This window comes from Stigmatopora nigra, chromosome 21, assembly GCF_051989575.1.
Source record: "Stigmatopora nigra isolate UIUO_SnigA chromosome 21, RoL_Snig_1.1, whole genome shotgun sequence".
Lineage (NCBI taxonomy): Eukaryota > Metazoa > Chordata > Actinopteri > Syngnathiformes > Syngnathidae > Stigmatopora > Stigmatopora nigra.
The window spans coordinates 5,475,200-5,495,250 of record NC_135528.1 but is presented as its reverse complement, the minus strand read 5'-3'; the positions used below and the strand labels follow the sequence as shown (position 1 = coordinate 5,495,250).

Here is a 20,051-nt window from a genome sequence, read left to right as displayed (position 1 = left end):
AAATGCCCACTCTATTAACTACGATGTTTATTATCTCTTCAGCTGGACCTTTTGACACCGTGTCGGCCTTTTCTTCTGCCGGCCCCTGGAGGTCGACTTCTGTAAAAGCTTTTTTGCAATCAAACCGGGTCTCTCTCTCTCTAACAACCCCCCCATCTTTTTCCTTGTTTCTGCACCCTCGCACCGAGCGGTTCCTCATCCCGCCGCCATTCCCCGCCCCTGCCCGTGCCTTTCTGCCGAGCCGCCCCTCTCAGCGGGGCTACCTAGCCCCCAACTTGTCTACATTTACCCCCCGGGTCGGTTGACCAATGAGGCCATTGCCCGGCGAGTCCCTCCTTTTAGCCCCTCGCCATTCACCCCGAGTGGGCCGTGTGCTCTCTGTTTTCATGACCTTCGACCCCGGACCATGGTAACAGTGGCAGGAATGTCAGGAGTGATTGGCAGGATAAAGAATGCGGCTCTTCTCTCTCTCTCTCTCTCTCTCTCTTGCGCACAAGCGGATTTGAGACACTTTGAGGGGAGAACAATGGCGGATTTGGGCTTGATTGGATCACAGATGAGCTGACGACTGTCAAAAGAGCACCTCGTCATCGTATAAGCCCGATTATCTCCTCGCTAGCCAAGAGAGGAAAGGTTGGCGGTGCTTAACGGGCGCTGGGGCGTACCGGGGAACTCGCTCCCATGCGGAGAGACCCTAAAAGGGGGGATAGAGCCAACGTCACACGAGGTCTAGTCTACCGGGGTTCTTTAACAAATCCATTCAGTGGCCTATATGGGGGCCCTCTCATACATGTGGCTACTATATAGTCGACGCAGGGTGGGAGAGCGAGGAGGCCGGCATTGTTCCGTCCGTGACCATCCCATCAACGGCCAGAGAAAGGAAACGAGGGAAAGATACGGGCTGAGTAGGCCGTGCTGACAGAAAAGAGCAGTGGGACAGGAGAATCAAAGACAAATCCCTTCTATAATCTGCCTCTTTAATAGGGATTAGAATTCACCAAAGAGCCTATATACGAATACTAAAGCGCCAATGAAGACTTCATTCACACTGAGAGTTTCAGGGGCTCGCAACGCTCCCCCCCCACCCCCCAAAAAAAACTCCGTAGAGAATGCTCCCATTGCGAGAGAGAGTGTGTTGTTGGTGTTGTTTTTTTTTCTTCTCGTTCCTTCCCAGCATGCATCACTTCTGAAAAGTTTGGGCGCAGGTTGGATGAGAAACAAGTGCCATCTCGTGTGAACTTGAGGAAGTTTTTTCTCGCAGCGCCAGCCAAGAAATACGAATCAAAATATTGGATCTGCTCACTTTTTTTTGTTTGTTTATTGTGCCTCCTTTCATAGTGCATGTTGTTGTTTTTTTGGACATGCTGTGTAAATGATGAAAGACTGCTTTGATGGGATGTTCAGCACCATCACGCAAAGCACTCACTGATATCCAAGTTTGAAAGAATAACATATTGTTTGAGTTCCTGCAAGGACAGCCAGACATTCGCTCGATCTGGCCGGTCGGCCGGCCGGCAAGCGCAAAAAAAAAAACAGAGAAGAAGATAGTAAAAGGGAGCGGCTAATATTCTCCTCGGCCGTGCCGATGGCAGTCTGTCAGATTTGGCAGAGGAAGTGAAAATGGCCTCAAGTGCCTGGCCTCCTTCCATCTTGTTCCTACATCAATGACAGCTCTCAGCGTTGCTCTCCACAGAACGCCAGGGGTGGGCGGGGCTGCTTATTATCGCTTGTCTTTTCTGATCCAATCTCTCATTGTGCATTGATTTGATGGATCTATAAAGTGTGTGTGTGTGGGGGGGATAAAATAAATGTCAACTTCTTTACCCGTGACCAAAGTCGTGTTTGCTCTCATGAGAGGGCGTCAATGGCACCTCGATAAGACTTATTAAGTGAGTGTGTTATGTCTCCTCAAAGACACTAAATATCGTATGGTATTTACTTGCTACCCGTGAGATTTACTTGGCATTTTTTCAAGAAATTGCAGTAACTACTCGTTTCAATTCCTTATCGGAGATTTTTGCAACTACTTACATATTTCTTCATTCTTTCACAGACTGGAAAACGGTCAGCTGACTGATTCTGACCAAAAACTCAGACATTTGTCCAACTAGCATCTTAAAAAGATACCCAAGCCACTTCTTTTGGCTCCTATCAATTGGAAGAAAAAAACAGAATCCCAATTCTGCACTCTTCTCAGACCCAACCCTGCTAAAGGTAAGTCCTGGCGACCATTCGGGCTTGTGTACCTATCAAAAATCCCTGACAAAATGTTCCCCGATTCCTACTTTTCAAATATTTCCCTGCTATTACACATGACGTAAATTCATTTGGGCGCCACATCGTTTTGCACGCTTATACAAGAGGGTCTTTATGGGGCCCTCGAGGCACATCTAGCCCTCCCCCCAAATCACGAGGCATGCACGAATCCGAGTAGAAGCCCCGGCTTTTATGCTTGACAGCTCTAAGACCCCCTACCTCGCTCTATCTTTCTCTCTACCCCCGCTATTGGAGGGCCTTGAACGTCAAAAGATGAGGTGGAGTGACACACAAGCCACCGGGCCCGCGACACCCCCCTGAGCTGTTTTGCCCCCCCGCCGGCCGTTGGCCTTTGCCGTCTTCTGATCCATATTTCAGAGGTATAGCTGCGGTGCCACCGAGGGGGCGTAATCCAACATTAAAGTGGGGGGAAAAAAGGCATGAGTCCGTTAGGCCCTGGAAATCTTCCATTTAAATTTCCGTGGCGTTTGCCGGGACGTCCAAATGGCGGCTTTAAAGTCTTTCAATTTTGGCCGGAGGAGAGCTTTTTTTGGGGGGGACTTTTCTTGCGAGGAGGGGTCACCGCCAGATGGTTTTGGTTGGCGTCCGTGCGAAGCTAATACGTGATCAAAAATAAGCCGGTAAATATGTTAAAACATTTGTTTAGAATCCGTACAATTAAATTGAAGCTGTCGCGAGAATTACAATGACAAATATTTAACTTTTCATTAAATATAAGTATTTTTTGTATATTTGATTTGGGCCTATTTCCATCCACACACACACACATAGAAATTTGACTTGAACAGATAGAAGACCAAGACTTGTTTTTTCAATAATAAATGACTATAATGACATTTATTTAGTTTCTGAAAAATATATTCTTTAAAGAAAAATTCATATCTTGTATTTACAATTTTCCAAAGCAACAGTAAGAGAGAAAAAAAGGACATAAATGAGAGGCACAAGCAAATCAGTAACAAGGAAACATCTTTTTTTTCATGTATAGGCTGCTAAACAGTAACATTCTAACAGGTTGCCCTGTTAAAAAATCGTCTTTGTTAAATTGTTCCCAGTTACATATATATATACTTTGAATCCATCCATATTTTCATAACGACGATGTGAGCGCTCGCTGTGTTCCTGCGTTGTGGTGAGGTCTGTTGAAAAGAAAGTGGGGGAAGAATCAGCTTAAAATGTATAAATATTCAACCATTAAATCATTATTTCCATGAAAAGCATTGGACAAAAATTATATTGGGTTTATCTACCTTATTTAACCGAATCCGTCTAAATCAGAGATAGCAAAATTTGTTGTTCAAAGGCTTCATCCTCCATTACATTAACGCTATCAGTGATTTTTCTTTGACTGCATTGACTCTGGTTTAGGCACATATGATTGAAATGACCCGGGTGGGTAAAGATAACTCCATGGGAGGCCCCCCAAGGACCCTCGCTGCCTGACGAGGCGTTAAAGTGGCCTCTCAATCACATGATTTATGGCCTCGGAGCTCAAACCCGCGTGCCCATCGAGGTGGAACGCTGTTTACCTCCGCTGGAGGCTTCATTTAGCAGGCGACACGTGGCAAGAAATTGAACCTGAATGGCTTCATGGTGGTGGACTTGATTTGATTAATAAATAGGCTGTCTTTTATTTACCTGTCTGTGAGGAGTCGGAAAGGAGACTTGAGGGAATCCGGCCTGTGGTCGCTGTCTTCATCTAAACAAATGAAAACAATAAAGTTGTGATTGGAGTGTGGCGGGTGATCACATCCAGTCGTGGTATTGTCGTCGTCGTACCGTCTCTTTTAGGACTAAAGCTCCCGGATGAGTCCCCGTCCCCATCGCTGTCGTCCTCCGTCCCCGACGTCCCGTGTCCAGCTCGCGCGGACGGCAGAGGCAGATGTCCGGCCTGCGCGCCTCCGAGAAGCGAACGCACGCTCAAGAGCGAGTTGGCGTTGAGGAAAGCCGCGTTAGCCCAGTTGTGCAGTTTCCCAATCTGGCAGGTGTATATCCCATGAGACGGTAGCAGCGCCGGGTGTCCGCCCGGCGCCGAGGCCGACGACGCCGAGGCCGCCTGCTGCGCGTGTACGGCGCGCGGGGCTCGCTGCGTCTTGTCCGGCGCCGTGGCCGTCTCGGCCAAGGACCAGATTTTGGGTTTGCTCTGAGACGCTCTCTGGCACTCGGCGGGGGAGCGCCGATCCGACAATTTGACCGTCGGTTGGCTCTTGTTGAGGGGAAGTGTCCGGGCCTGGGCCTCGCCGCCGGGTGCGTTCGCCTCCCCCGCCTCCCTCTCCTCCTCCTCCTCCCTCTCCCTCTCCATCATCTCCCCCTTGCCGCAGCCGTGCTCCGCCGCAGCCGGCGCCACGCGCTCCTCCTCGTCCGGTCGTTCAATATCGACCGTCTCCAAGTCGATCTCCTCGTCTTCGTCGTCGTCGTCGCTGCCGTTTTTGCCAGGCTCGTCCTCGTTGTCGCTGCTAAAGATGCGTCCGTCGCGGTCCTCGGCGCTGCGGCCCCACGTCACCTTGTTCTCCTTCTTGAGACGTCTGCGTGCGTTGGCGAACCACGTGGACACCTGACAGAACCAGAACATTTTTTTTTATTAAAACATTCTCGACTTTAGGGGAAAAAAATCCTTAAATTTTACCTGCCATGAAAAAAAATTAAGTCATTCTTGAAATATAGCATTTGTCAAATACGTTTTCATTTTTTCGTTACCCCCAAATTATTGAGAGCTGACCTTTGACATTTAATAGAATTATTTTAGGCACACCTGGGTGAGTGTCATCCTCGTAATGATAGCAAGCATGATCTTCTCCCCCTTGGTGGGGTAAGGGTTTTTCTGGTGCTCCTGCAGCCAGGCCTTCAGGGTACTAGTGGTCTCCCGTGTGGCCGTTTTGGCCCTTGACGGGTCTCCGTAAGGATACTGTCCGTAAGGATAAAAACCTTGAGCCGCGTGCACAGGTAGAGAGCCCGGGTGGGAACCGGGGCTGTCCTTTAATTCATACTGGGAACCCTAAAATGCAAAAAAAATTAAATAAAAGTTAGGAAATTATTTAGTTTTTGTGTATAGAATTCCTCATAACATTAAGAATATGGGCACAATTATTTTTTTAGTATATTATTGCAATTTCATTTCTTAAGCATTCCTCGAATCATAGCAAATGCTTTTAATTTTTCCTATTAAAGCTATTTACCTCCATTAACATTTTGCCTGTCGCCATGACAGTTTAACATTTTAAATGTCACTCCAAGTATTTCGTACGCAAATTATTATTACTATATCATTATCCTCAATTATTTTCCAGCTATTAATGTTGATAAAAAAAATCATTCTGTCTTACCATTTGAGAGATAAGGGTGAGGTCTGGTCCTCCGCTATAGGGGAGAAAGGCACTATAGTTGGGGGCGGCCCAGGGGCTCCCGTACATCCCAAGCATGGAGCCGACGGCGGCGGCTGTCGCGGACGAGCTCACTCCGCTTTCGCTGCTCCCTTCCCGGCTCGAGGCCGGACGTTCCCCCGCGTACACTTCATGGGCGGCGTTGAGGAACTGGGGGTACCCCAGTTGAGGGAAAGCCATGTCCAGTACAAAAAAAATAAAAAAAATCAATCAATAAACAAAAAAAAAATCTCTCCCAAAAGTCGACAAGAAGAAGAAGAAAAATCCCAAATAGAGAGTGGAAGAAATAGCAAAAAAAAAAAAAAAACAAGGGATCTGAAATCGACTAGCAGAGTCCTCTCTTTGGAAAAGTGTGGAGCTTCCTCTCGCACGCACGAGTCAAAGCCCCACTTTGGCACGTCGAGCGCGGAGGGATGCGCGCGTTTGGCCGGGGGAGCTTTTTGGATGTGGATGTGGATGTGAAGCTGACGCAGTGATTGGCAGCCTACTTAAGCTCCAAGCTCCTCCTATGCCCAGGGCAGGCGATTAGTGCATTGGTTAGTCCGGGTCGTGGGTGGCTTGTGGTGCGTGCGTGAGTGTGTGCATGTGTGTGTGTGAGTGTGGGGGTGAGTGTGTGTGTTTTTAAACAGTCTACAATATGCTCAGAGAAGGGAGACCCTGTTAAGTGTGTGTTACATTTGCCTCTTCATTAGTGCTGTGAGAAATACCCCTCCCGTTGTTATTTACACTATTGTCACAGATGCGGCCAATTGATGGTTTAAGGCAATTTAAATAGAGGACAATTAGGAATTTGCATCAGATAAGTTTGGTGATCAGCTCCTTTACGTGACAGGCGATCCTGGTCTATGGTGGGGCAGATGGGATGGCGGGGTCATTGATACGGCCGGCCGAGTCCAGAAGGAATGTCCGTAATTATCGACGGAAGTCACTGGAGCATATTTCCGCTGGGGTGGATACGGAGGCTGGGATTGATAGGAATGGAGAGGATAAAGTAGATTGAAGGATGGGTTGTTGTTATAGGATGTGATGGCTGTAGACCAATCAATGATGGAGTGGTGGCGCCTTGAGATACGGATTTTAATTTGTTCAGAGAACATGCTCTTAACTTAAAAAAATACTAATCTTGCCATTTATTCACTGTAAATGCATTGAAACAATGATAGCAAACCCTTTGGTATTTTAGTGAGGGAAATAACTTATTTAAATATATTTATATATAAACAGTTTTTGGTGCATTTTTGACCTTCAGTTCGTTTATGATTGTGCCATACACTTGAGGAAATGTGTAAGATACACGTACCTGTATATAAAGAACAAATCAGATTTTACTCATTCTATTAGCTTTGGCAACATTATTAGTCATTTTCCTGCATATTTTTTTACCTTCATTTACTCTAAATTGGACATTTTTCGTGAGTGCATAACAAATGATTGCATAAAGTCAAGGCTGTTGCAAAATTGACAGAATTATTATTAATCATGTGTTCTTCTTCTCTTATTGGCCAAAGTCAGTTGGGTTGAGTTCATCCATGACCTTAATGATAACCAATGGCTACGTCTATCATACCAGTGTAGTGTATTTTTATGAGCGATAAAAGCAGGAAGCTCTAATGCGAAAATAGACGCGGCCAACTCCCATACACACTCCAGCCCGATGCCCGCGCTAATGAGGTTGAGCACCTCGGGCCCCCACTCGCTGGCCTGTGGCCCTCCCGGCTTCCCTCAGCGGTTAGCTGCGTAATTACTCCGTCCCCATAAATACAGATTCATCATCATTCCGCAACGCGCCCCCACGCACCCTCCCTCCATCCCTCCCTCCTCCGACGAGCTGAGAAAAAGAGAGATGAGAGGGAAGGAGGGAGGCGGGGAGTCTAATGATTTCATTACTGTGCTTAAAGCCCACTCGGGCTAACTGATGCTCCACTCATGTGGCGCTTCCTTTCTCCCTCAAGCGCCATAGGGCGCTCTTACGGCTGAAAGCTGTTTTCTTAAACACATAGTATCATGATGCGACGTATGTGTGTGTGTTTCCAAGTGTGTGTGTGTGTGAGAGCTAAACATAAAGAGAGGATGCTTAAGCTCCATGGCATTTTAAATGGCATTCATAGAGAGAATAGATGGCCCTTTCCTCATTGCCAAGGTAAATGGAGCCAGGGGACTCTCCATTTCAGCTCGATAAAAGAGCAACGTTAAACACTCTCTGAATTTCCCTTCCCTCTCTCTCCCTCTCTCTCTCTCTCTCTTTCGCTGTCTTGTTTCTCACTCAAAATTGATGTTGTTTTTTCATGACAGGGATGGAAACGAGACATATCCACCATCTAATAGGATAATATAACCCCATTCAACAGCCAACCTACCCTCCCACCCTCTCTCTCTCTCTTTCTCTATCACTCTCACTCTCTCTCTCTCTTCATCCCTCTCTTTCTCTCTCTGCCTTTGTAGCTGCCTGATTTCCATAGTGTCTCTGTGGAGAGGCAGTTAATGAATTCCTCTGAGCTGGAGAAAGGAGGGGGGAGAATGGTTTTGGCGGTTAAGAGAGAAAAAAGGGGGGATAGGGGGAGGAAGGCTTTGAGCTATGCCATTCAACTTCACAGCCGAGGCCTGCTTGTGCATTCACAGTGTGTGCGCGTGGCGTGTGTGTGAGTGCACGCACGCCCTCCGTTTGTGCGTCTTTTAGCGTGAACCTGCTAAGACTACCAAATATTTAGACTGGCCTCAGACCTCTCTTTATGGCGATGCTGGATTGAGGGATCTCGGGAGGCAGCTTGACTCCATTTGAAAGCCATTCCCCACTATTAGTAGGACCCAGACAAAGGAATAACTTACATTAGGACGCGTCTAAATCAAGTCCCACAATCCACTCGCACTACACTATCCCTCCTGGGTCATTTTCCATGAGGTAAATAAAATTGCCACCCAGCTTTTGTGTTTTGCCCCACACTTGGTTTATGTAATGTTTAATGGGTATAGTGGCCATGTTGTTTCAATTCATCAGTTGGTTTGCATTAGTTGTTTGATAAGTTAGAGATTTTCGGATTTGCTATTAGCTTGATTTAATATAATTTTAGTTATTATTTTGTGAGATTGACCCTTCCCCAAAACACATTTGCATGCAACCTTTTTGATGTAAAATATTATTTAACATGAAATAGGTACTATTTAAAATACTGATAAATAATCACTTCCATTTTTCTAATGCATTTTTACATTTACATTTGCATTCCAGCTAAGTGCCAATATTTGCCTTTAAAACTTCAGTGAGGAAATCAAATATCTATTAAAAAAACATACATTTCTGTATATTTTTAAATATAATCCCATAATGACCAATACCACAAAAAATCCCTAATCTAAATGAATATAAATTTTCTCCTTTGTGATAAAGCGCAAGCACTCTATGTATAAACACTTTAAGTAAGACACAGACAAGTGATGGTGCTGTGATTATGCAAAATTATTCAACCCTAGAGACAAACCCTCTATGCATAAAGTGTCAAATCCCAATTATTTTCTCAAGAGCCATTTAAAAAGAATAAAAAAAATCTCTGCCGCAGAATCCATTTGCAGACCGCCAATCACATACTTATGCAACAGGTGGAGTTAAAACCCAGGAACCATAAAGTTATTATTAATGTTCAAAGGAGGAGAATATATCCATTCATTTTCCATCTATGTCACACACTTTTTTTCCGGATAGTCACGTAAATGATAATAATTCTATAATCTTGGAGTATCTGCCACTTTTGAACGCCGACATAATCACTTCTAGAGTTAACGTTCATGTAGATGAGTAGCCTATGGCTCGGGAGCCATATGTGGCTCTTTGGATGGGTGTATATGGCTCTCTGCCTTTTTCAAATCATAATTTTTCTTCATTAGACTGCATTCTCTCATTGATACCCATTGATTAGCAACAGTGAAATAATGTTCTCAAAAGAATTCACACTTTTTTCATCTTTCAAAGGAGTGAAATGAATCATAAATGCTCACATTTTCATGTATTTTTTACTTTTCAATTCCGAGTATGGCTCTCAAGGAATAATGTTTGAAAATATGAATTGTTTATGGTTCTCTCCGAAACCTGATGTAGAAGAATGACTGTGACACTTAACAGATCCACTTGACAGCCTCAGGTAGCAATGTGACGTTTTAGCTCCCCTCATTTTCAACCACGTACTACGTTCTGCTTATATGAATGGCTATTGTTAAAATCCAACTAATGATGTCACTTGCAATGTGACCTGACAGCCTTTTTTTTCGCCTGGAAATGAATCCCGCCGACTGAACATTTTGACCCAGAGGGGAAACGCGCCACAAAGAGCCTATCATTAGCAATTAATGGGTGTGCCAGCGTTTGTTTGTTAATGGCTCCTTTAGAAGTCCAATGGGACTCATTTACGGCACACGGGCCAAAAAATAAAAATAAAACAGACTGACCTCCGGTAGAAGAGGGAGGGGTCACATCGAATCAGGCCGGCTTGTGAAGTTCTGCTTTTAATTCGCCGATTGCGACTAAAAAAAAAAGTGCCGCCATTAAAAACACTTCCGTCATTCCCCTATTGAGAGAGCGATGAAAACCAGGGATGTTCAACAAGATTGCTGACTAAAAAAAAAAAAAAGGTGAATTCCCTCCTCCCTCTTCTTTACAGAAAGACTTAGCAGGGGGGCTTTTCTAATGGATAGCGATCTGATTGTTTTCTAAACGGATTATTAACTCTTTTGTTACAGTAGGGGTCACTTTAATGCTTCTTAGGGGCCATTAGCATTGCTTTAAAGGCCACGCACGCAAACACGCACGCCGACGCACACACGCGGCGCTGTGTTCTCAGATTTGCCGTTTCGTCTCTTTGTTCTTGTCAGCGGGAGCGGAATGATACCGTTAGAATGCCGTTAAAAACAATAGCTTGACTTAAAAGGGCCCGTTTGTGGCTCTATGCATGCGTGCTGAAAAGTAGACCTTAAAAGAGGACCGTGAGCTAAGCTTAATGCAATAGCGCCTACTTCAATGACCACCTCAAAGAGAGGCGGCATGACGCGGGACAATCCCTCCCCAGTCCTTGACCGGGCGGGGGAAGGATGAGCTTGAGAAGTGGCTCAGATCACTGAGATAGAGGAATTGGAAGGGGAAACCTGTCGCCAATAAGTTTGTGTTTATTTATTTATTTGCTCCGGCCAGAAATAGAGGCAAAAAGCTTCCCTGGGGAAAATCAAAGATACTTAGCTCAGGTCAAAGCATCACGGGCCAATGAGAACCGAGGCTCCTACTGACTGTATGAATGTGATGTGGTTGGGGGTTTGGGGGATAGGCCCGGGGGACCCACAGATTCTGGCTCGGTGCCACGGCCAGCTTTGAGCTCCTGTTCTAGGGAATGGATAAAGAGGGTATCCCTTACAGGGCTGACCTCCATCCGCCCGTGTCAGGAGAGGGAGGGGTCAGAGGTCAGATCAATTGGCTCCCCACGGCCCGCCGTCTGCAACGGGGCTTAATCGGCAACTAAGTGCCAGCGCGAGAAGAGGCGGGGAGTGGGTGTGGTCTGTCTTTCATCCAGCTGACAAGAATCCAAGTCTATAGAAATGCACTTTGCGTTTTATTGAAATTGATCTTTTCAGATTTGATGTGTTTACAGTTTGTTTTGAGAGGAGACCTGGATGTTATATGAAATGGGTTCGGATGTGATAAGAATTTGCAACTTTTTGAGTGAAATGACTAAAAATGCACACGTTTTCTTGTATTTTTACTTCTAGTAAATTCTGAGTATGGCTTTCAATGAATAACAATTGAAAATATAAATTGTTTATGGCTCTTTCTGTCAAAAAAGGTTCCCGACCCCTTGTTTTAGACCTTTTTGTTTCTAACATGGACGTTGACTTTTGGTTGGGGGGACAATCGTCGACATATGACACGCTGGGGATTAAATCAAATGAAGATCGATTTGCATTTAGTAGCCGTTTTAATGAAACAGCTTTGGTTTTTTGTTATTTGTTCCGCACTTGACCTTTTCGACCAAATATTAGCTCCATCAATATAAAAAGTATTGCTAGTAATTGAAATCCCCAAATCTCCAGGTCAGAAATATTTGCCCCCTTTTTCTCAATGGAATCACCCCAAAGTATACAGTAAAGCAAACATATCTGTGAACGTGAAATAAGTACCACGCTGCACTGGGGTTTTTCCAATGTAACTTTGAGACTTTGACCACGAGCCATTTGGGTGTGTGCGCCGTACTCTTAAGCTCTGTCAACTTCCCCCTAAACCCCACATTCGCTCAACACATCTCCACCCTAGCGATGAGGTTGGTCTGACCTTAAACTTAGACTGCAAAAATGTTTTATTAACTGCTTTTGTCTAGAATTCCACCAAATCATACTTGTGCATTCGTTTTCCAGGTAGCTTTTCCCATAAGGGTAATTTTAGACAAATATATCATATAATTTGTGTTGGATTAATTCTGTAATACTATTATATATTTGTGTCACCAAGACCTGTTAGGACTGACCTTTACCCCAGAATGCAGACCTAGAAGGACGCTTATGTTTTTTTAATTTCCAATGGACCCTCACTAGACAAAAATTAATTTGATTTCCATTCATTCCAATGAGTAAATATGATTAGTACTAATTTGTATTTTTTTATGACTGCCCCATTAAATAGTTCTAAACAAATTGATTCTATTCCTTAAAAGTAGCACCTCATTAGTTGGCATGCCAGAGTACTCCAGTCATTTTTAGTTGCTCTATACTTTTCAGTATTTAGTAATGAGTTCCACTGCCTTTTATATGGAACAAAATGGCAATCAGGCCTCATTATTTGGCAAGTAGGTTGTCTGGTCAAATGGCTCATAAAGTTCACAAACTACATAAGGACCAATTTGGAAAAAGAATGACCTTTACTACAAAGTACTTCTGGAGAAACTGTCGCCAAGTACATATCTTTAGTTGCGCCACAATAGAATGAACAAGCTGCTCTCACGTGGTGTCAAAACTTATCTTTGTACCAGCGCGTGCTTACAGTAGATGCTCGTTTGCATAAAGATAATTGAACATCTCATGAATCTTTCCACTTGTATGCATTTCCCCTGCGAAGGTGACGCTCTTTCTTTGCTTGAATTAAAAGCAAAATGAAAGAGCTCCGTTAGCTGGAGTACTCAAAGTCGAAATGCCCGTGCGCTTGCGCCAATGTCTGACTGGCATGTGCTTGTCAGCTGTGATTATAGCGGAAATTAAAGAGGACTATTTTGTCATCTGCCAAGCCCCAACCAAGAGCAGCTCTTCGCATATCCCTGCAAAGATTCAATAAGAGAGCGTCTGTCTTGCCGCAGTCTGTCAAGTCTTTGAGAAGCAACGGCGGAAGGTGGTGCCGCCGTTGAGTGCCTTTCTCACGGCGGCTCGGCCAATTAGCGGCCGAGTGGTTTGTTTTAGCCCCGGCCATGATGAGATGTTGTGCTGGGAGGCGGCCCACTTCATTAAGCACGCTCTTGTCTCCGGTTTACTCAGCTTGCCGGCTTTAACGGCTTGTTTACCCGCTGCAAATATGACAGACTGTATGCCTATTTGACCGTCTGTGGGCGCGTGTGCGCGCATGTGACGGGGTGACGTGGGATAGGGTGAGTGTGTCATGTGACTGGGGTAGGGTAGGTCAAGGCTCGGGTCACGGTGACGGGATTAGGGAAAGTTAGAAACTTTAACGGTACTTGAGGTATGAAGTACAATTGGTCTATCATGTGACCGGACGTTTGGTGGCCAGTCTTTTGGTCCCTTTTGGTCGGCGGTCAAATCTATTTGGATATTAAACAGTACTTGGATATTAAACAGTACTTAGATATTAAACAGTACTCTATATTAAGCACTACTTAGATATTAAACAATACCTAGATATTAAACACTACTTAGATATTAAACCCTCTCTCTTAGATATTAAACAGTACTTAGATATTAAACTCTCTCTCTTAGATTTTAAACTTTCTCTCTTAGATATTAAACTCTCTCTCTCTCTTAGATATTAAACTCTCTCTCATGACTATAATTTTGAGAGCTGGTTTTAACACTAAACTCTGTCACCTTTTGACCGGCGACCAAACGTCCGTGCACCAATGTATCATTGCGTGTAATTCCAGTCCAAATAAGATGATTTTGTCATTTTTTAAAAAATTTTAAACCACAAAGATAGGATAAAAATGGCCTGGTATGTTCAGCAGATGACGATCCTGAAAGCACTGAAGACTCTTTTCACCCCTTGTCCAAATATTAGTCAAGAAACAGCAGTTTAAGTGCAATTACAGCTCTCCTCCAATTTTTGTTTTCTCATTCAACACTGCACATCGGCCCAACCAAACACGGAACAATTGACAACCGTACGCCGTTGACCTTAAGACACCCCGACCTGGCCTTCTACCCTTACTGATAAAACACCTCCAAAATCCAGACTGAAAAAGTCAAGCAGACTTTAACCAGGTGGCTCTTTTACACCATTCCTTAATTTCAATTTCAGGAGGGTCCCAATTTTCCGCCCACTAATAAAACCTTTCTTTACGTCCCAAAGTAATGCAATGGTCGACGACAGATCACTTCATTCATGCAAGACGAGAGCAATTATTTCAACCATGACAGATTGCCTCAGCAGAACTGAATTTCGGATGAAGCCCCCTCACTCTCTCTTTCACCCCCCTACCCGCCTCCCCTTTATCTTCATACCTCCTTCCCTCCTCTTCCTCCTCTTCGTTCAATAAGAAATCTCGTGGTTTTTCCGAGCTAATGACTTCCTCTTCAATCCTCACTGTTACACCATTGTGTGTTTATATAGTTGTGTGTGTGTGTGTGAGTGTGTTTTACTTTGTGTGTGAGCAGGGGGTGACGGTACCATCTGTCTAGCTGCTGTAGCCCTTGCCCCTGCCCAGCTGGTGGGCACTAAGTAATGGGAGAGGACTTCCTCGTTTCAACCCCCTGAGACACACACACACACATACACACACATTAGTATGCAACACCTACTGTCACAGCGAGCGAAAAACAGGGAGAGTTTTTTTTTCTCTTTTTTTTTCTTTCCAGTCTCGTATAGAAAACCTGAGCAACTCCGGGTGTCAACTGATGAGGGCTGAATGCTCCGTGGAGGGAGTGTGTGTGTTGAGTTAGTGTGTGTGCGTGTGTTTCTGAGTGACAGTTAGGAATGTAAATGAGTGTTTACCAATTTGCTGCATTGCTATTTGAATGGGAGGCACAGTGTGCGATATGGAGATGGCCGATGGAGTGCTTTTGCTTTAATGGGGGGTAAAAAAGGGGACTTAAATGGAAAAATGTGTCGTCAGTAGGTGAAGTAAGAAGATGCACATAAATCAGGGTGGGCTAAACTATGGGGAGAGGGACAACTTTGCTTGCTGTCCATAGTTTTTAGGGAAATATCGTTGAATATTGGATTGGGTAACTTTAGTCATCCTGTATTCGGGAAATTTTGTTGTCACAGTAGCAAGAGGGTGAGGATGCAGGAATAGGAAAGGCATTTTAGACATAAATGGATAGTTAATGAGTAATATGGCACATGAGAGAAGCTTAATTCCACTTTTTGGGTTTATCACTAAATGGAGTGAACTCTGTTTGTTGTTTAAACTCATGTAGAAAGTTGTCATTTTTTTCCTCAGTGCTGTAAAAATGATCGTATATAATTTGTAATATCCTTTTATAGTACCTTTAGATTATTTTCCTGCTTCTAGCCCACTTCCATTGACAGTTATACATATGAAATTAACTTCATTTTCCAAAGATGATACTTAGTTATCATGTCTTACTGCGATTGACAGTGAACATTTTCCCTGCTTTTGATTGTATATTGAAGATGTTTTTATATAGTTTGGACACCCTGACTTAAATGATATCTTACCAATTTGTCTGGTGAGTAACACCACAAAAGCGTCCATGTTTTTAGCCACCTACGCAAATTATGATTGTTTGAAACACATTCCCGTAATTTCTCCTTTGTCTTTTGTACACACCAAAATTCCACTCATTTTTCCACCCGTTTTAAAAACATGCATGCACACGTCTCCGGCGGCGGTTTAATGAAGAGGCTCTGGTTTGAATTAAATGAGAAGCTTGGCATAATTGGCAGCAGAATCCATTGAAATGCAGCCCGGGCGTGCCCAACGGACGCGCCGGGTTCACTCGGATTGTGGCGGTTGGGATTTTGCGCTACCTGTAAACCCATTGAAACTTTAATGACATAGCGATAATGGAGTATCCTTGACCTCAGGAGGATTGCAGACACACATAGGCACGCCTTTTTAACTTCTCCCTGGCTTCTACAGATTGGTAACTTCCCCGCTTTGGGTGGCGGACAATAGGCGGGACCCACTTGAAGTGGGGCCGCCATTGTCTGAGGCCAAAAGCCCAGTTAGTTATTCATTGGCGGCCAGTTAAAGCGCCGACCCCGGCGTAACACTGACGGAGCTGGCTGACAACACTGAGGCCTTTTGTCTCCGCCTCCGCCAACCCGTTCTCTGATCACCCCGTAATGAACCTGGGGGGGGCTCCGTTGAAAATTTACAGCCCTGGTCGTCGTCGTCGGCGGACTTTCCCTTTCATCGGCCGCGTCCCCCATTTTGAATGCAATGCGACGTAGACAATGTACAAGTTGGGTCGTTGATTTCTTCTCAATTGGTGCTTCTTCCGCTTCAAAATAAAAGGCAGAACTTTCCGTATTATGGCGAGAGTATACATTCCAAGGAAACATAATACATACATTATCTACTATACTTTTAAAAAGGTGATAATAGCCTTATAATAGCCACAGTTTCTACGTGGCATTCACACCACAGTCCCAAATTAATCACTTCCTCCTGTTCTCATTATGGGGAGTTAAACGCTTTAAATGTTTTATGACATGTAATCATTACTTTAGCACCCCCTCTCCTCCTCCTCTGGCCTTTCTTCCCCCTCACACTCCTTATCTTAGACAGAAGAAGAAAAAAGACATTAACAATATATGCAAAACTATTCCAGGTTCTCAGTTCCAGCCAAAAGATTTCTTAGTTTTTCCTAATATCTTCCTTTTCTCCCTGAACTATTTTCTCAGTCTGGAAATGGTGATGGATTTCTGTGAACTGCTGCCGCCGCTGTAATAAATCCACTCCTTGAAGTGGTGGTGTGTGTGTGTGTTTGTCTCGGCGCTCATGGGGTTGTGTATTTATATGTGTGTGTGTGTGTATGTGATATCCCGGGGTAAATTGTTTCCTCCAGGCTTTGAGAGGTGGGCATTCAATAGCTTGCCAAAACAGCTATAGGCAATAATTAAATGATTCCACGCTTGAGAGGAGAAAGCAAAAGAGTCAGAGAGAGAGAGAGGGTGAGGGAGAGGGAGAGAGTGAGAGATCTGGACAGAACGCAAGGATGTGAATCGGAAACAGAGAAAGACATATTTGGAAAGAGAGAGAGAGGGGATAGTATCACAGTCTGTGGGCCAACATGCCACATTGCGCCAAGCCAAAGGAACGCCATGAATCAGCTATGTTGGACCCGTCTAAATCCTGATGGCTCCTGTCAAATGCCCAATGAGATGTTAGATTTTTTTTCAATTTCTGTCTTTTTAACATTCTAGCATTAACCAGCAGAAACAATGACATGCTGCTCAGACAGAAAATTCATTTGGAGAAATTAAAACAATGATAACATGTAGTCTGGGGGGGCTTTTTTTTCCCAGGGTGTGTCCACCCAAGTAGTCCACCATGAGTGCCTGATAAGATGATTGGCAGAAGAATAAAGTCTTAAAGTGCCCGATTGGAATTTAAATATGTAAATAATACCTATCAGCCTCAACACAGTCGAGTTTCTTTTGAAGCGGACTGACCGGCTTCTTCCGCGGGATTAAATTCCAGGTGCCGGTGGATGCCTGCCAAGCCACGATTAGCCGCCTTTGCGCCATGATATTTACCAAATACCCCTCGCAATCACATTGTCTGCTGCGATAATTCACTTTGTCTCCTCTATGCAATTGGCACCATCCGCTACGATTATTTAAAGGGGAAGGAGGACGCCAAACAATTATTTGCGGATGATTGGAAAGGCCCACGTGCTTGTCTTCTACGGGTGGGGGGCCCAAACGGTGCTTAATTGGTCCCGGCACCCTCGCGGGTCACCTCACCTTCAACTAACTCTGCTCCAATGCATAATAATATTGTAATATTAACATTGTCGACCCGGGCGAACCTGTTGTTGGCGTAGCGTAGTGGCATATTGCTCCCCCGGCACGCACACACCTTTCGTGGGGGGCCATGACAAGCTGTCACTCGCCACTAATGACTGTCATCGTCATTATTATTGGGGTAATCGCGCATAGAAAATTTGGCGAGGTTTGTTTAATAACATCAGACAGGTAGTGGCAAAAATAAAATACTTTTATTAGTGGGATTTACTCAATTTTGGCCTTCAATGTTGTACAGATTTTGGATAAAACACGCATTTACGGTACGCTTAAGGAAAACATAAGATATCTTATGACTTTGCTTTTATTTTGGAAATCCATCAACGTTATTTGACCTCGATTTGCTCTCCCACGCAAACATTTTCTGGCTTTTACTCTTTAAACATTCTAACGAATTGTACCGGCATTTTAGCTTAATGTCTAATATGAATACTTTTTTTGTGAGGTACTTGTGTTGAATACTACTCTTTGGTAGAGTTTCTCCTGGTGGAAAAAAAGGGCAGGTGCTTCCGGGACCAGGGTTAGAAAAGTAGGAATGATTTCCCATCTGGTTCCTCCGTGGAGAAATGAAGGGGATGTCCGATACGTCTCCCAGAAAAAAAGGGAACATTTAAATGGAGCGGAAAACCTGATTTCCACCCTTGAAAAGCCGCTTCGGAATTCTCATCTTCTAATGGTGCATCACTACCTGAGTTTTCCGACCGGAGTCCCAGCCGTCGCGTTCATTTGCCGGCTCGTCTCAGTCTTATTTTTTATTTTTATGATGGGGACAAATATAATATTAGCTCTCCAAATGAATAGATGTGTTACCCTTGCATACAAATATATACACACACCGGGGGATGGAGGAGGGATGGAGGGATGGATAAATGCCAGCCAGGCCTCATTAGCTTCTCGCTGCTTTCCTGGAAAGACAGGAGTGAGACGAGACGGGAGGTGGATGTGGGTAAGGGGGAGGGAGGTGGAAGGAAAGTGGGAGGTTAGATAAGCAGAGGGGGAGTTGAAAGCAAGCTGGGGATGGAGGGATGGACGGGGAGGGGGGGGCAGAGGTAAATGTGGAGGCTGGGCTGATGGGTGGCGAAAGAAGCAGGTCTAGGATGGTGACCTGTTGGATTAAAGCTATTAGAAACCCATCTGGGACTGTTTGACCACTTCACTGGCTGATCCACCTCCAACAGCCGCTAGTAATACCCCCCCCCCCCCACCACCACCACTACACATCCTCCCCTACACATAGAAGCACAGCCTGAGAGAACAGGATTACCTCCATCTTGAAATACGCTATGTTACCAACTATGACAGATGGAGCTTTGACCCAAGAGTCAACTATGGCTCAATTTACTATTCCACATGGTGGCCTTTACCGTTAACAAATAATCAGACTTTTGTAGTTTGCACAGTGAAAAAAAAGCCTTGAGTTGTGAGTTTCAATCTTAGAATTTTTTATTGTATGATATTTTATTTTTTTATTGGACTTTTACCTCTCCTAAACTTGCCTTTTCACTTTATAATTTCAATTTAAGAGCATTTATTTGACGTTCACCATGAAATTAGTTGTCACATCCCTTCGCCGCATCTTCCATTTAATTCATTATCTCATTTGTGTCAGATCGTACCTTTCGGCAAGCTGTTTTTGGAGTGCTTTTGCTAATATGATTATGCTTTTTTTTTACATAGTGGGAAATAACATTGGCTCCCTTCACCATATTACGATCTCCCGTCTGAATCGCCATCGCCTCAAATCAAACGCCATCCATCGCTCGCCATTTACTGGGCTAAGCATAGATGAGAGGCCTTCCCGCTCCAGTATACAAAAAAAAAAAAACTCCACCACAGTAGACTTATATAGACGGGCGCCAAATTTGGGCCGGGCTCGCTACGGGAAGCATCTTTTTAAATATGCAATGCGTCTTTGAAAAAGGAAAGAAGGCAAAAGAGAAATATTTATTAGGTTGATATCCACACTTGGGCGTCTCGTGTGAGCGGGGCGCGTCCCCGCGGTGTCACCGATGAGGTGATTAGTGATTTAGACGAGGCAAATCATTAGCATATGCCCCTCCCACTCTCCCCCAATCTCCCCACTCCTCTCATCCGCCGGGCGCTCACCGGGGCGCGATGGCTCCCAGCGCTACTTAAGTGTTTTAACGTGTTCATAATCATCAGGCGCGGCGCGCTAGAGTGGGAGGGCGGACCATGAGAAGGGCGGG

The 20,051-nt window shown here is 44.6% G+C and overlaps 1 protein-coding gene across 1 annotated transcript; it reads right to left on the bottom strand.

The window, feature by feature from the left end:
* Positions 1–3,123: 3,123 nt before the first annotated feature.
* irx1b (iroquois homeobox 1b) lies at positions 3,124–6,155 on the bottom strand. The gene is made up of 5 exons (XM_077743536.1): positions 5,601–6,155; positions 5,030–5,272; positions 4,057–4,831; positions 3,916–3,976; positions 3,124–3,416 (listed from the first exon to the last, which is right to left on the bottom strand). The coding sequence occupies exons 1-5, from the start codon at positions 5,835–5,837 to the stop codon at positions 3,368–3,370; spliced, it is 1,365 nt and encodes a 454-aa protein (XP_077599662.1). The 5' UTR covers positions 5,838–6,155; the 3' UTR covers positions 3,124–3,367.
* Between the last annotated feature and the right edge of the window lie 13,896 nt (positions 6,156–20,051).

Excerpts from the sequence above, each read along its gene's own strand:
- irx1b (XM_077743536.1), bottom strand. The coding sequence starts at position 5,837 with ATGGCTTTCCCTCAACTGGGGTACCCCCAGTTCCTCAACGCCGCCCAT. Across the intron at positions 3,977-4,056 it reads CTTTAGTCCTAAAAGAGACG|ATGAAGACAGCGACCACAGG; the intron begins GTACGACGACGA and ends TCATTTGTTTAG. Across the intron at positions 3,417-3,915 it reads TTCCGACTCCTCACAGACAG|ACCTCACCACAACGCAGGAA; the intron begins GTAAATAAAAGA and ends TCTTTTCAACAG.